The 15,888-nt window shown below is 35.2% G+C and overlaps 1 protein-coding gene across 6 annotated transcripts in view; it reads right to left on the bottom strand.

Annotated features, from left to right (window-relative positions):
• Positions 1-5,375, bottom strand: part of LOC127983868 (meprin A subunit beta) — a 75,291-nt gene extending 69,916 nt beyond the window's left edge. For 2 of the 6 annotated variants that reach the window (XM_052586252.1, XM_052586251.1), the window contains exons 1-10: positions 5,173-5,375; positions 4,881-4,961; positions 4,629-4,647; positions 4,487-4,546; positions 4,363-4,406; positions 4,038-4,116; positions 2,598-2,715; positions 1,214-1,392; positions 854-1,072; positions 542-694 (exon numbers count right to left, since the gene is read on the bottom strand). In XM_052586252.1, coding sequence (XP_052442212.1) covers positions 542-694; positions 854-1,072; positions 1,214-1,392; positions 2,598-2,715; positions 4,038-4,116; positions 4,363-4,406; positions 4,487-4,546; positions 4,629-4,647; positions 4,881-4,937 — 928 coding nt within the window. In that variant the 5' untranslated portion in view covers positions 4,938-4,961; positions 5,173-5,375. The remainder of the gene's footprint in view (positions 1-541; positions 695-853; positions 1,073-1,213; positions 1,393-2,597; positions 2,716-4,037; positions 4,117-4,362; positions 4,407-4,486; positions 4,547-4,628; positions 4,648-4,880; positions 4,962-5,172) is intronic. The other 4 variants (XM_052586250.1, XM_052586248.1, XM_052586246.1 and 1 more) reach the window with 4 other exon arrangements.
• Between the last annotated feature and the right edge of the window lie 10,513 nt (positions 5,376-15,888).

Genomic DNA, 15,888 nt, shown 5'->3' with positions numbered 1-15,888 from the left:
ATGTTTTAAACAATTTGCGTTAAATTACCTTGGCAAACAAATACAAATAAAGGTCTAAAAATTTTGTGATTTCCAAAGAAGTTTCTAATATACCTGCTGAGAGAGTGACTGTAAGTTTGACATTTATCTTTTTTTAGATATCTCTATATAATTTGATTCCTCTTGTTAAGTCATGGAAATGCAATAGAATATTTTTTTTTTCTTTTACAGTTGGCGTAAATAATAGTTGTCATGTTGAAAAAGTTCAAATTTCCACACAAAACTCCTGCTTGATGTGACTCACAGTGACAAGAGTCTGGATTTTTGATGCATCACAACCAAAGATATTTGTGTTTATATGGATTTGGACAAATTAGGTTTCACAATGGGCGAGGCTACTGAGCATGATGTTGCATAAATGAAAAAAAAAATTGTCAAATTCTCTTAACTCACTTGCATGAAAGTTTTATTGCTAGTGATCCTGTGGCTCAAATTTTCAATATAAATCAATGCAAAACTCATTTGGCTTGAATCCTGCTTTTGTGGTAAGGGGTGTTCATACCTTTACATTGACCCAGGTTGGTGTAGTCCGTCTGTGGACCGCCCTCTACCATTTGTACTCGAGCCCATTTGGCATTTCCACCATCACCCTGGATCATACCACAGATATTCGGCTCCTCAAACTGGCAAGAGTCCAGAAAAATTGAGGCTGTAGCTGGAAGAATTATGAAAAATGTTTAGGAAAAGATGATTGAGAGAAGCAAAATATTAGTTGAGCTAGTCTTTATCTTATCAGTCAAACGAATGTAAATATATATTTTAAAAAAAAACAATCGAAGAATATTCTACAGAAAGTGCTTAATCATAAACTTACTACAATTGTATAGCCGGTTCAGCTTGAGCAGGTCACTGTCACTAAACTCCATGCGTTGACCAATCACATCCAAGAATTCTGGTATTTTGGTAACAATGGTTGGCTTACTGCCTTTGCTGAAGGATTTCTTACTGTAGTGCATGACTGAACCATAATCATAGGGCACACCGAGAGAGCTTGACACCGTTTCATTACGTAAATTAAAGTTTTTTTTATGATCTAAGTAAGAAACAAACCTTGAAACAGTTAATGAACAAATTATTTTGTATTTAATATTAGTATATTTATAGATTTTGGGAGTTTGGCATAACAGAATTATCTTTTTATTGATGTGTGTATTTAATAATATTCAAAAGTTACCCTCTTTAATCTGGTCCCACATGATGGTGACATAGTCGTCTCTGTCAGATCTGGATTGCTCGTGCCAGAAACCCAGCGCATGCAGAAACTCATGCTCCACTATTGCTAAACTGTCACAGTCTGCACCAATTGACAACTCTTGTTTCCTCATCCGTCGATTCCCCACCTTTGAGTTACATCTGATTGAACATAAAAACATCACCTTTTCATCAATTTCATTTTTATTTTTTATTTTTATTTTTTATTTTTTTTACAGCCAGTGCAAAAAAAAGTCTAAATGTTTTCAAATGCCTGAAATGGTCTAACATGTTAATTTGCCTAAAATATAATTTAATACATTTAAGTGATTAAAGATTCACTGAGGTGCCTTGAAGTGTCACAATTTTCAAACTACACATCCTCAGCATTATTATAGTCACTGCTTTGCTTTAGTTAAAGTTTCAAATTGAAACTAAAGGGAAATCTGTTAGATTTAGTCTGTGGCTGTCATAAGCGGTCAAATTTGTCTTCACTGAGATCAACAGCTCGGACCCAAGCTGTGATATGAACAAAATACTGCTGGCTATTTCAAAAAGAGGTGGGGCTTCTCGCTATGTCTTCCTGTTTCAGCTAAAACTATGTCAACTCATAGAATAATATGTACTCTGTTTTAATTGTTACTTATACCCTATATAGTGCACTAAATGCCATCAACCATACAGAAAATGTCATGCGAAAATGGTGGGTTAAGCAGCTACATTTTTTCAAAGCTTGTGACAGTCGTTCTGAAAACTTAGCTTGAAGTGAGTAATTCCTACTGTTTTACATCAAGATGTCTTCACAGAAACTGATTAAACATGCCAAACTACAACTAGACCCCAAAGGCAAAGATTCCTCACCTAATGTTGAAAAGAAAGATGAAGTGAACGAGTGTAACAAAAACAACAACAACAAAATATTTAAGGAGATACAAAATGATCATCTTCCCAAGAATTGTGATCTGAAGGAGAGGGTTAGAGAAAATGAAAGATATAGAATGAGGTAGTGCCTCAGTATCAAAGGCATAGAATAGAAAAAAGATGAAGCTATTAGATCACTTGTCAATCCATAACAATGTTAGGTTAGATGGTGAATTTATTTTCTTTTTTTCTTTTTTCTTTTTGATTTCTATAAAGCATCCATTTTATTTTGAGGCATTTTGTTTTTGGAGTAAGAAAATCATTTAAATGTTATATAATGGTATCAATCAGCACGATAATCTCAAAATATTCCACAACTAAAAGAGGAATTCAGTAGCTATACCTGACTGTAAAAAAGAAAAAAAAAATATTTCGTAGGTTTTTGTTTAAGAAAAAAAAAGTGACACATTTACATAAATGTGTGTAGTGTTTTGAAGTTTTCTTACCCTTTGCCTTTAAATACGAAAATGTAGTTTGGCTCTCCATCCCAGGGTTTAAAGTCAATACAGGTCTTGAGTCTGTATTGCTCAAATGCTCTCAGTATCACACCTTTAGCATTGACTTCTATAAAAAATAATAATAATACAATTTAAAAAAAGGCAGAAGAGGGAGATGTCACGATCATAGACTTTCTGTTCCTTTTGTGTTTCCTTACTTTTGTCATGTTCCATTCCTTGTTTTGTTAATTGATTAATCCCCACCTGTTTCCATTCCTCTGATTACTCAACAGCTCTGACCCAAGCTGTAATATAAACAAAACACTACTGGCTATTTTACAAAGAGGTGGGGCTTCTCGCCATCTGGGCGTGATGATTCGCGGTACTTCTAGTCTCCAGCTCCGCCTTGGCGTGAGGATTCCCTGTCTCTGCCTCCAGCCTCCGAGCCCTGGACTCCACCTCTGTCCTTCGACCCAGTTGCTCCGCCTTGGCACCTAGCTCCCTCGTCTCCACCGTGGACCGTCATCCCACCAGCTCCACCGGCTCCCTCGTCCCTCCGGCTCCGGCTTGGTAGTCATGGACCATCCGCCGCCTCGGGACTCCACTCCTCTGGCTTCGCCTCATCACTCCATCCCTCCGGCTCTGTCAGGCTCCTCCTTCCCTCCAGCTCCACCTCCATCCTCAGTCGCTCTGACTCTGCAGTGGGCTTCTGGAGCCCTGCCTCGGTTGCTGGTGCCTTTAGCGCTGCCTTGGACCAACATACCCTCCGTGTCACCCTGGCTCTCCATCTGCTTGGCTCCAACCTGGGCTCCTCATCCACCGGCGCAGTCTCCGTCAGTTGGCCCCCTGGTGTTGTCGGCTCCTCCTCCACCATGGCTCCTCCCACCGTTGACTCCACCGTGGGTTATCATCCTGGCTGATCTCTGGATGATCATCTTGCTTCTCTTGCATCGGGCTCCTCCATCCACTCCACCCTGGTTCCATGCTCCATGCTCCCTCTTTGCCTGCCCCATGCCTGCCTTCTGAATTCCTACCCTCCCACTGCTGGACTGTCTCTTTCAGTGCGAGGACACAACATTCTGGGAGGGGGTGGACTGTCACGATCATAGACTTTCTGTTCCTTTTGTGTTTCCCTACTTTGGTCATGTTCCGTTCCTTGTTTTGTTAATTTATTAATCCCGACCTGTTTCCATTCCCCTGATTACTTTCCTTGTGTTTAAAAACCCTGTCTGTTTAGTTCCTTGTTGGATGTGCCCTTATTCTCCCATGAGCTTTAAAAGAACTCTTTTGATATATCTTCCTCATGCACCTTATTCTACACACCAGCACACGTATTACAGGAGGACAGTGAGTAATTTGGAGCAAATATTAAATTAGAATTATATTATCATATACAGGTCAAAGCATACATTTAACAGATCCGATTCAGTTATTATTATATTCACAGACCGAGGCTGCTGTCTAGGACATATGGCACAGTGGTCGGCCAGCGATACTTTTCATCCAGAATAGTGTTTCTGTCTTCTCCCTGTTAAATATATACCAAACAAGGATTTATTTTATTTAAATAAAAATGTATTTTGATGTTTAGTGTATCTTACTGTGTATCTTTACACATTAGTTAGACTTCCTGAGGTTAATGTTGACATTTTCTGAAGGTTAAGAGTGTCCTAAAAAAAATATTTCATTATTTTTCAGGCCCGTAGATTAAGGCCCTACTTTGTATCCTGTTCGTGGAAAGTAGCATGAGAATTTGTTCAAAGAAAACACTGACCTCCTTTATCAGAATGTCTCCTTCCACCAGGTCAAGTCCTGCCGCTGTTGAATGAGACAGCAGTTAATGCAAAACTGTTATAAGAATTATGCTACAGATTTAAGATATTAATGTTTCCACAAACCTTCATTTATTTCAAATATATCCAGGTCTTTTCCATTATCCACATCAATCACTGTATTGCCTACAAAAAAAAAACAGAACATTCTATATAAATGTAAAAAAAAAAAATTGAATATATTGTTGTGTAGACTGTTATGACTCACCTGTGAGTGAAGATGTTGGCTTTTAAAGAAAACATTTGTGAGATAAGTGTCAGAGGTGCACATTTACAACAACAAGCTATTACAGCTTTGATATTTTATGAAATAACCACAAACTATCATAAAACTCATTCAGTCTTGAACAAGGTCATTGTATTTTAATATAACAAGAGCTGTGTAAGTTTTGCTTTAACACAATATTAATAAACACACAATCGCAAAATAGTTTCTCTGACATCTGAATTCTGTACTCACCAAACACAGGGCTGTGGCACATCCACACAGAATCAGTAATGTATGGAGAGACGCCATGAGAACTTCACTCTGAGACGCTCTCTTCAGAACATCAGTGCATTGTGTATTAACCAATTTATAGAACAAAAGAGCGTAGTCTGCAGTGATATGAGCTTGTATCCGATAGTTTATGATTTATTACACTAATGGTTAACTTGATATTATTAGACATGATAAAAGTAATTATTGATAATGATTTGGCTAAGAGTTAAATTTGGTTAAAAAAATTAAAATTTGCTGAAGATTTACTCACCTTTGTTATGGAAAAATGTTTTCAGTTCTTGTGAGCCAATAACTCAGAGACTATTATAGTATAAGAAAAAAAACAGGGTTTATTCTTGCAAGAAAGTCTGCACAGTGTGTGACAAAGAGGAACTCTTCGACTCAGTATTTATATCCCAATCAAACCAGGATGTTTCTATCTCATCCAATCATAATGCATGCTCATATGTCTCCATTTAGGGTATCTATTTTCCCTCAGACTAGGGTTGATTAAGTATTTAATGTAAAGTATCTTCCTTGAAGTTTGGGTGTAGGGTGTTTGAAAAAGAAAACATCATTTCTCGTTTTTCACCATTTCGCATGTGATGAACATGAGCATAAAAAAAAATTGATCCTGGACCACAAAACCAGTCATAAGGGTCCAGTTATTGTTATTTATTTATTTTTGAGATTTTTACATCAGAAGCTTTATATAGTTTGTTAGGAAAGCACAATAACAAAGTATTGAGAAAATCACCTTTAAAGTTGTCCAGATGAAGTCCTGAGTAATACATATTTCCAATCAAAAATTAAGTATTGATATATTTACGGTAGGAAATTTGCAACATATCTTCATGGAACATGGTCTTTACATAATATCCCAATGATTTTTGGCTTTATAAAATATTTATAATTTTGACCCATACATTGTATTGTTGGCTATTGCTACAAATATACCCGTGCTACTTATGACTGGTTTTGTCGTCCAGGATCACAAATAAGTATCAGAATGCTTTTACCTAAATCATTATATTCTTTACCTTCTTTGATCAAATAAACAGTTAATGCCTCAAGATGAGAACTAAAGAGCAAATAAAAGAAACATACACAAACTAAAATTTACATAACAAACCAACTTTTGATTATTCTTTAATCATTCCATATATTCAACCATCAAGACCATCAACATTTACATTTATTAATTTAGCAGACACTTTTATCCAAAGCGACTTACACATGAGGACAGTGGAAGCAATCAAAAACATCAAAAAGAACAATGATATATAAGTGCTATAACAAGTCTCAGTTAGGTTAAACAGTACACGTAGCATGGGATTTTAAATAATATAATAAATAAAAAGAAAACAGATATATTACAAAAAGAATAGTGCAAGCTAGTGTTAGAGGTCTTTACACATACACACACACACACACATACAATTGCATAATTAATGAAAAGAATATAGAATACAAAATGATTAGAAAGGTAGTTAGATTTTTTTTAAAGAATAGAATTAGAATAGTGATTGTTAAAGTTAGAGGGTTAAATTAAAGATGGAAGAGATGTGTTTTAAGCTGATTCTTGAAGATGGCTAAGGACTCAGCTGTCCGGATTGAGTTGAGGAGGTCATTCCACCAGGAAGGAACATTTAATTTAAAAGTCCATAAAAGTGACTTTGTGCTTCTTTGGGATGGCACAATCAAGCGACGTCCAGAAAGCAAGCTTATAAAGGGCACATAAGTCTGAAGTAACAAATTTAGGTAAACGGGGGCAGAGCCAGTGGTAGTTTTGTAGGCAAACATCAATGCCTTGAATTTTATGCGAGCAGCTATTGGAGCAGCTATTGGAAGCCAGTGCAAATTGATAAACAGAGGTTTGACATGTATTCTAGTTAATATAACAGGATTCAAAACATGCCATCATTAAGTAAAAGGGAAATGCATATACATCTCTACACTAACAAACTGAGGGGAGCTTTTCCATATATCATTCTTACACAATGGTTTCTTTGTCATTATCTAATGAACTTGAACTAGTACTAAATCTTGGGGGTTTAGTCACCCATGGTAGAATAGAGACTAAATCTGGGAAATCATCATCATCATTTTTGAGCACCTGTGTTTACATCATCATTTGGTGATGTATACAAAAAAAAAAAAAAAAAAAAAAAAAACTCAATTTTTGCAAAAGGTCTACACATCTGAAAAATAATCAGAAAATAAATTCATTTGGCAGTAATCTGCAAGCCTCTGTTAATGCCACTAGTTTAGCTGCTTGGGCTGAATAGACTGCAATGACCCCGACAAAATCACATCATGTTCCGTAGTTACAGTATAGCCAACCTTGTTTTGCCTGTCTCAGGGTCTCTAGAGGCTGACCCCTAAATAAAAAGCATCATGTCAGCATTGTCAATGGGGGTCTCTCTGAGGTCTGGCCATTGATTCCAAACAGCTTCAAGCACAGTTACACAGTAAAGTTATACCTTCTTCCTCTCTGTTGTTAACAGAGTGTTAAGATTTAACACAGAGTACTGCTTCACTGTCACATTTGTTTTTTTTTTAAGAAATACAGTGTGGTTTCTTAGCCAGCGATCAGTAGACAGATGAAGTTTCCTGTTTCAGCAGAATTATTGAGACAGCGTGTGTAACCAGCAGTATTGCATCAGTGTAACCAAAAGTTTCTTGGGAAGCCATTGTGAGTTTTTCTGCAGTTGTACTGGCTGTAAGCATTTTGGCAACCTGGCAGCCACAGGATTTTTTGCATAATTTGGGATGAATGTGCAACAATTTGAACACATTCCCGGGAATGACAATAGTTGTTTTTTGTAGCTGGTTTTGGAATTTTGTGAATGGCCTCAACGCAACAATTTGAACACATTCCCAGGAATGACAATAGTTGTTTTTTGTAGCTAGTTTTGGAATTTTTTGAATGGCCTCAACCTGTTTTGCAGACAGTGACTTCCTCGCTCCTAATGACATTCACCGAAAAAAAATACTTGCTGTTGTGCAAACTGTAACTTTGTCAAGCTTGCTTTATGACCTTCAGTAGCCAAATGCTGCAGCAGTTAAACAGTGTCTTTTTCACACCGCTCCTTTGTTGGTCTGCATACTATGAAGTGGTGCAGGTGTCAGGAGAACTGCTTCTAGGCTCCTTCTCAGTGCCTCATAATGTATTGTTGGTGATTCCCAGTAACCTTGACATAATCTTGTAAAAGTGTTACCTTTCCCAATAAAATTGAATGCAAACCAAAATTGACTGGGTATACTGGCATACTGATCTGTCATTTGCCAGATCGACCATAGAAAAACATTTGGCATCTGATGGCATTTGAGACATTATTAGCACATTTAGTGCATGCGTCTAAACTGCAGTGTTAGTGGCTTGTCTTGCACAAAACTCCACTCAGTTGGCTGACCTTTGTCTCTTATTCTTTTGACAAGACACATAGGGTTCATACTGGGGAGTCATTGCATGGCACAATAATGCCCAATTCTCATGTAATCAGTTGCTTCCTTTTTTTTTTTTTTTTTTTTTTTTTTTTTTGAGTGTTGTGGTTTACATAAATAAATTCAGATTTTGCCGCTATCACCACTGGTCCATCTCCTCTCAAACTCACATCATACTTTTGTTATGCCACTGTGATCTTATGAGAATTTGTATGTATTTCACGTAAAATGTGGTTCTACAAAACGCACATTTACTTACGTTTTCACCGGCACTAAAACGTCCAATAAATGTAAATAATTTTTGTATGAACAACTTTACAGACTTACTAATGAATTCTTATTAGTATTGAAATTGCAACATTATTATATTCAGTTGTCAAATCAATGGCATTATGTTTTCAATTGCGTTATTAAATGAAGCATACTCAATTACTGTATACGAAATGATAACATTTAATTCTGTGTGATTTTTGCAACCAACTCGTTGAGAAAAATACATCATGTAAAACAAGACTTTAAACCTTTACAGTGAATAACGTTTCTGAAGTCTTACCCGTTACTTATCATTTAATATGTACTTTGTTTGATATATTTACTCTGACAAGCTGCGATTGATAATAAAACCCACCAATTGATAATACACCTAAAAGGCAAATTTTGGTATATATATATATGCAACATAAATAGATATAAAGAGCCTAATGCAACTTGACCCATTCATTCAAACATTTTCCCTAAAGTAAATCCAACAAACAATATCACAAACATAAGTGTACAGTACATAAATATTTTATCTGAAAAAAAGTGCAAGAAGAGATAAATTGTACAAAAAAGGTTTTGGCAGATAAACCATTACTTGTCATTTGATTAATAGGCCTGCCTGAGATGCATGATATAGCATACAGTATGAAAATGCATTACTCTTATAATGTCTCATAATTAGATAATCAAGCATTTTCTGTTGCCATAAAAGCATTTCAACATATCCACAAATTACATTTTACATAACATTGGTAAACTACCTTAATATCACATCCTCGATACACCATTTCTTTGACTGATTTCTCAATTGTTTTCTTCCTTGTGGTTCAGAATCTTCTTCTCAAGCATTTTTTAAGGTGTTGTTCAGAATAACCCCCCACTGCCCCCGAGAACTGTGTAGTCATCTTTCTGAAAATGAGGTCTAATAATTGTCTCTGTATGATGCTAGAATTGCACACTGAATGTTCATCTCATCAGTCTGGTTGAGATTCTGTGGTTCATAGAAATAAAGGATTGCAGTTAAACATTGACGTGTGTGAATACATGTATTGGGTTCTTTGATTTGTATAGGTGTTGATGACTTACAGTTATATCGTCCAGGTAGTAGCAGTGACGCAGGTTGAGGTGGCCAATGAAGTTGCAGCTGTAGTACTGTGGATCACCGTTGGGTGTCTGCACACACACTGCACACACCTAGAGGGCGCCAGAGAGCGCACAAAAAATCTTGAAGGTTTTTTTCTGTTTCTTGTAGTAGACAGCAGTCAGTAATCATTTAAAACTGAACTGTGTAATGCAAATAATAGATAGATAGATTGTTTTGTAATCAGGTTTCAAAATGATCAATCTGTTTTAAAAAATTCAGTTTGGTGACGCCAAGATTAAGAATTTCACACTTCAGGTTTAAATATGAACCTGAAGCTGAAACTGAAAGGAACTACTTAATGTTTCAAACGATTGTGCTGTAAGTTTAATTCAACACATGATTAATTATTAGAATAGCTCCACATGATGTACAGTATAGGCTACACATGAATGGTGACTGACCACATGTTTGCTGTCACTGGCATGATGTTCATTGCAGTGATCACGTAGATCGAGTTCATCCAGTCCATCCTCCTGGCAGTACAGACACACAAAAGTTCTCACAGTTAAACTGAAAAAAATGAAAAATAAAACATGTCAAAGACTGTATTTTTCATTCTTTAGCAAAATGCGTATGTCTGCTAAAAAATAAAATAATAATAATAATTTTCAGAATCATTTTAGGTTCCCCAAATATTCTGAAGAACCCCTTTTTTAACTATAAACTACATTTTGTGCAATTAAATTTGAAAGGTTCTGCATGAAGCATAGATGCCAGTAAAGTACTTTTATTTTTAATTGTGATCATATTGATTATCTTTTTTAAAAGCTATGCCAAAATAAATAAATACTATTTAGAAATAGTTTGGGATATTCTTTATATTTTGGATTGTGTAAATGGTCCATTATGTATTGGGAATGTGCACTATATTTTGGACAAAAGCTTGTGAACAAGAAAAATCAGATGAAAGCGTTGTAAGCACCGTTTGAGCAAGATATGTAGCAAAATAATGTAATTTTCATTTTCACTTTGTGCACAGTAAGGGGTTTTTCAAGCTGTTGTCCAGGTACAGTCATCTAGAACAGGGGTTTTCAGGGGAATGCAATGGGGGTAATAAGGGATCTTTGTACATTTTAGAGAAAAACAAATCAATAAATAATTAAAAAAAAAGTTAATTAAATAAATATACTGAAATAAATATTAGAATATTAAAATAAATTAGTTATTATAAAATAAATTAAAATATATTCAATTATAAAACATTTAAATAATAAAAATAATTAAAGTAAACAACTACGAAAGTATTTGGATTGGATATGTTACAGTATATATAATTGCTATATACAAAAGTAATATACAGCTGATATTTTAGCTGCCTTTTAAATTTAAGGATGGGAGTCATAAGAACTGTCCTATATGGGGGTCTGTGGCATCTAAAATATTTAAAACCCCAGTCACTGTGTGCCTTATGATTAGGATTTGTTGAATTGTGAATAACCAGATGTCCTCACCCCTGAGGTTGTGGACTCATCTCCATTAGGGTGATCTCCTTTGCCATGGCCTGTGAGTGAAACAAAATATGAGTTATCCAAACCATAATGTCAATCAAATAATTATCCTCTTGATGGGACTTACCATTCATCCATTGCAGTTTGCACATTATCCTGGGACAGGGCAGGGTTTAGCGGCAGTGGAACTGTGGCAGGTGGCGGGAGGACTTGGATTAGACCAATCGAGGCAGGAGTAATGGGTGCAGGTTGTGTGTATGTTTGCGCCAACAGCTCTCCTTGAATTAAATGTTTGAAAATCCAGGATTGGGCAGGATTGGGTGCAAGTGGCTCCTCTTATCAGGAAGCTGAAACAAAAAATATTCATAAGCATCCAATCCTTGATGACCGCCACTCACAGAAACTGATATTTATTTCTCACTTAAGCAGGGTTTTTACTTACAAGGAATGGATTATTTGCATAATCACGGTTGTCTACTGAGCTTCTGCAGTGTGGACAATGAGCCCTGTATCGAAAAGACTGATTGAGGCATCGCTGTAAAATTCTGAAAGTACAAAGAGAGGAAAAGAGTACTTGTAAGAGAGCATAAAATAATCAACAACTTCAAACATGGAGATAAAACAATGGCTGGCAAGGCTGGTAATCTTTGTCAACCAATCATGTGATGGAATTTCCCTTAAGAAATACTTTAGCTTTTTGCTGCCAGTAAATGCTCAGGTTATTTATGAGAAATGATATGCACTTGTGAATAAGGAGAGACTGCAAATGTATAAAAAAGTAAATCAAATAAATGTCACACATAAAAGCTGTTTCCAACTACAAAAGCACTTTATGAAGAAAATTTGATTTATTGAATGAGTTTGATTTACAATCACTAATCAAATATTTTGCATACGGTATACATTTTTATACAGCATTACTGTATAAAAGTCTAAACTATGTGTAGCTGACACTGATAGGTCATTTATGGGTTGTGTATGAGGTATTTGTTATATCAGGGTTTTGCTCCTTTTTGTATTTTTAAGACTTTACAATTTAAATATAATATTGTGTATGTGTGTCAATTGCATGAATTCTGATGTGCTTATTTTGTGGTAGTGCTAAGTTTTATTAAATCGAAGGTCATGTGACCCTTCCTGATTAGATTTAACCTGGAAGTGCTGCAAATTGAATGAGATTTGAACTTGGATACACCTGTTAGAGCTCTTCACCATTCTACTGCTGGTAACAAGGCCAACACGGTAAAAGTGTTAATTTATGTATATTTCTTTATTTGCATTGATGTCCTTCGTGTTGTTATGTGTGTGTAAAAATATATTTTTTTGTGTTTCTGTTTGTATGTAGTTTTCACGGGTGTTCCATATCTATAAATAAAACAAATGGACATCAGTACTTTGGAAACATGGACTGTTTAATGACCAGCGAGTAGTTACACTATGCATATGTTAAATTATGTTAAATGCCTCACAAACCTACAAGTTTAATCAAGTTTGTAAAGTCTCCACATGAAGTCACCAAACTCACCAATCCATGTCAAATATAAGCCACACTTACACTTTTCCACAGCATGGAGATGGTTGAGAAGGATTCTGTATGTTTTCCCTGCAAACAGGACACTCTTCCTCTGAAGCGGACATGTCCAAATTGTCCTCTATTTAGTCTGTCTGTCAAGTCTCCTCTGATGTCTGAAGATGATGCCAGAAGTGTGAGTCAGTCTCATTTATGTTATTCTCTGTGCAGTACAAATTTAAACGGCACAAATGAATATGAACAATTAAAGTTTAACTGGGCAGGCACACGATATTAGCTTATGTTCACACCTGGAATTTACTAATTATTAATTTAAGATCTCAATCTGCAAAAAGATAAATGGTAAGTTGACCCAAAAATGAAAAATTATCATAATTTCTCACTCTGTCATTCTAAACATGCAAGACTTGCATTCATTTTCCAAACACAAATGAATATATTTTGAATGAGATAATTTCCATCGACAGTCTACACAACTACCACTGTAATACTTTAAGAAGTTCATAAAGAGATCATAAAACTAATCCAAATTAATTGAGTGGTTTAGTCCAAATTTTCTGAAGAGACTTGATCACTGTACAATGAGCAGAATTACTTTTTTTTTCACATTTAAACATTGATCAGGGAACATAAACAGAAAATTTGGAATAAACCACACGATACATATGAATTACTTCTCTTTATGCATTAGTTCTCTTTATGAAGTTTAAGAAGTATTAAAGTGGTAGTTGCATGGACGTCATTCAAGGGACAGAAATCTTATATTCTATTAAAATGTCTACAGTTGTGTTTAAAAGATAACAAAAGGCTGAGTAAACTGATGAAATGTTCTTTTTTTAACGAATCCTGTAATAAAATTATATGGCCATATGTGTCACCCAAGATGTGGGCTAACACAATTTTTTTTTTTTTTTTTTTTTTTTAGAAGCTAAGGTCCTGGCTTCTCCCAAGACCTTCATGGACCCAACTGACCTCTGAATCAGCTGTAAAGGAGGAAAAATAAATAAATAAATGATTGTCTAAGGTGAGACTTTCAGAATAAGAATATCTATATTCATGCTGTATCTATATTCTGTGTTCATGCAGTGTTTTGCTGATTTTGTCATATCTGCTATCTAGAATGGGACAGTGATGTTGCATCAGTTGGTCTTCATTTGATTCCACCATCATCACAAGGCTGCAAGGGACCTGGAAAAATCTCATCCTGTCAAGCTGAAACACATCTTCAAAAAGGTACATTTTGGAGATTTCTGTCACTACCTGTCTGCCTCAAAATATTGCCAGATGGGTTTTATATGAAAAACGAATATAAATAAAATTAGTTGGAGAGCTGACCTTGACTGTTACTTTTATCTTTTATCTGCAGACACTAACAAGAACAGCTTGATTGCAGAGAAGGACCACACAGGCGTACCTGCTCGCTGATGGGACAATGAGGAACATCATTCATCGATGCTGCACAACTCAAATCTGCACGTCATATATGTTCATGTCTAGGTAAATTTGATGTGTTTTATTAAGTACTTTGTTTCTGTGCAACACTTAATAAATTTAACTAATTAACCTCTACACATCTGATATATGCTTTTAAAGTTGTCACTTTGCCCATTTGTTCAATAAATGTTGAAATGGATACATCTGTCTGAAGACTCTTGATTTTATGTTGTACCTGAACACCATACAATAGCATTTTTTTGTTTGCACTGAAAAGAGTACTTTATTAATTACACTTAAAACAACACCAGGGGTGTTAAATACCCCAGAGTGCAAAATTTGGAGTGTTACACTTTACACTTGGAGTGTAATTTTTCTACACTATAAGGTGCTAGATTAACACTCAAAATTCAACACCATGAACGGTGTACTTTTAACACTAGACAGATTGGGACCATATATGATCTTTAGTTGTGTTAAAATTGACACTTTAAGTGTTAAATTGACGCTCCGTTTTACATACTGTGTATGTTTTTTACTTCAGCTGCTTCTTTTCATGATGATAAATATAGAACCGGTTTAACCTGAAAAGTACAAATTTTGTAAAAAAAAAATCTTTAGTGATGCGACTTTATGAAAGCACTGATATATTAGGAGAAGTAAATTTGTGGGCAAATGAATACACTTCCATACTGTACAGTTTTAATTATGCCATTAACAAACTGTTTAATGTCACATCAGTCAATCCCTCTTACACGTCTTTAATATTGACATTAACTTTTGGTTTCACATATTCTACCTAGATTCAAGATTCAAGTAGCTTTATACTGGCATGGTAAAAATATCTTTACACTGCCAAAGCATAGAAACATTTAAATAAAAAAAATTAACACAAATATACATAAGAATAGAATTATTCAGCATATAGAGTCTTTATATCTGTATACAGTAAAACTAAAGTACTATTAAACATTTTAATAAAGAGACAGGAGAAGGACTGTATCATGTCACATCGGTTTATGTGTTTTCTTCCAGCTGTGACTTGTGCCCATGTATATTCTCTGTTTAGAGACAGATAGCATTCTAATTTACTCTGCTGAGCTGCTGCTTCTGTCCAGTGTTTCAGATTTGTCTCTTTCTGTGTTTTAATGATTTCATTTATTCTAGCTGGGGTTTTGGATTGTAATGTGAGTTCTGAGACCAGCTGGCCGAAGGTCCCTTTCTTTCGGTTCAGTTCTTGGTAGGTTAAGGCTTTATGGTGGAGGGTCTCAATATGACTGCTTTTTAGGTGCACATGGAATTTAATGTCTTTTTTTATTATTATTATTATTTTATTATTATTATTATTATTAGTGGGTACTGCCCTAATTCTGCTATGCAGGCACTGTGTGGATTTTTTCATTGTTCACGAAGAATATGGGCAAATTAATATAACTCAATATAGATACAAATATCTCTATCTATTTACAGTATCTATAAAAATGCAAAATCGTTAAATATCCATTATATAAAATGTAACATCATGTTAAGGGTAATTTATATGTTATATGTGTTCACACTACTACCCAGTTTAATGTTACACTTTTTAAACCTTTTAAATCTATTTTGTGCTGATTCAACACTATATTAAATTGTATATCTGTCAGTCAGTATGTCTTTGTCTATCTATATTTTGTACCGAAAGTTAAAAGTTTATTAAGGGCACCGTGCAAGGCTTTTATT

The sequence above is a fragment of the Carassius gibelio genome, chromosome B20 (genome assembly GCF_023724105.1).
Source record: "Carassius gibelio isolate Cgi1373 ecotype wild population from Czech Republic chromosome B20, carGib1.2-hapl.c, whole genome shotgun sequence".
In the NCBI taxonomy this organism is placed as follows: domain Eukaryota; kingdom Metazoa; phylum Chordata; class Actinopteri; order Cypriniformes; family Cyprinidae; genus Carassius; species Carassius gibelio.
The sequence above is the reverse complement of the archived record's forward strand: the minus strand, read 5'-3'. Positions and strand labels throughout refer to the sequence as shown.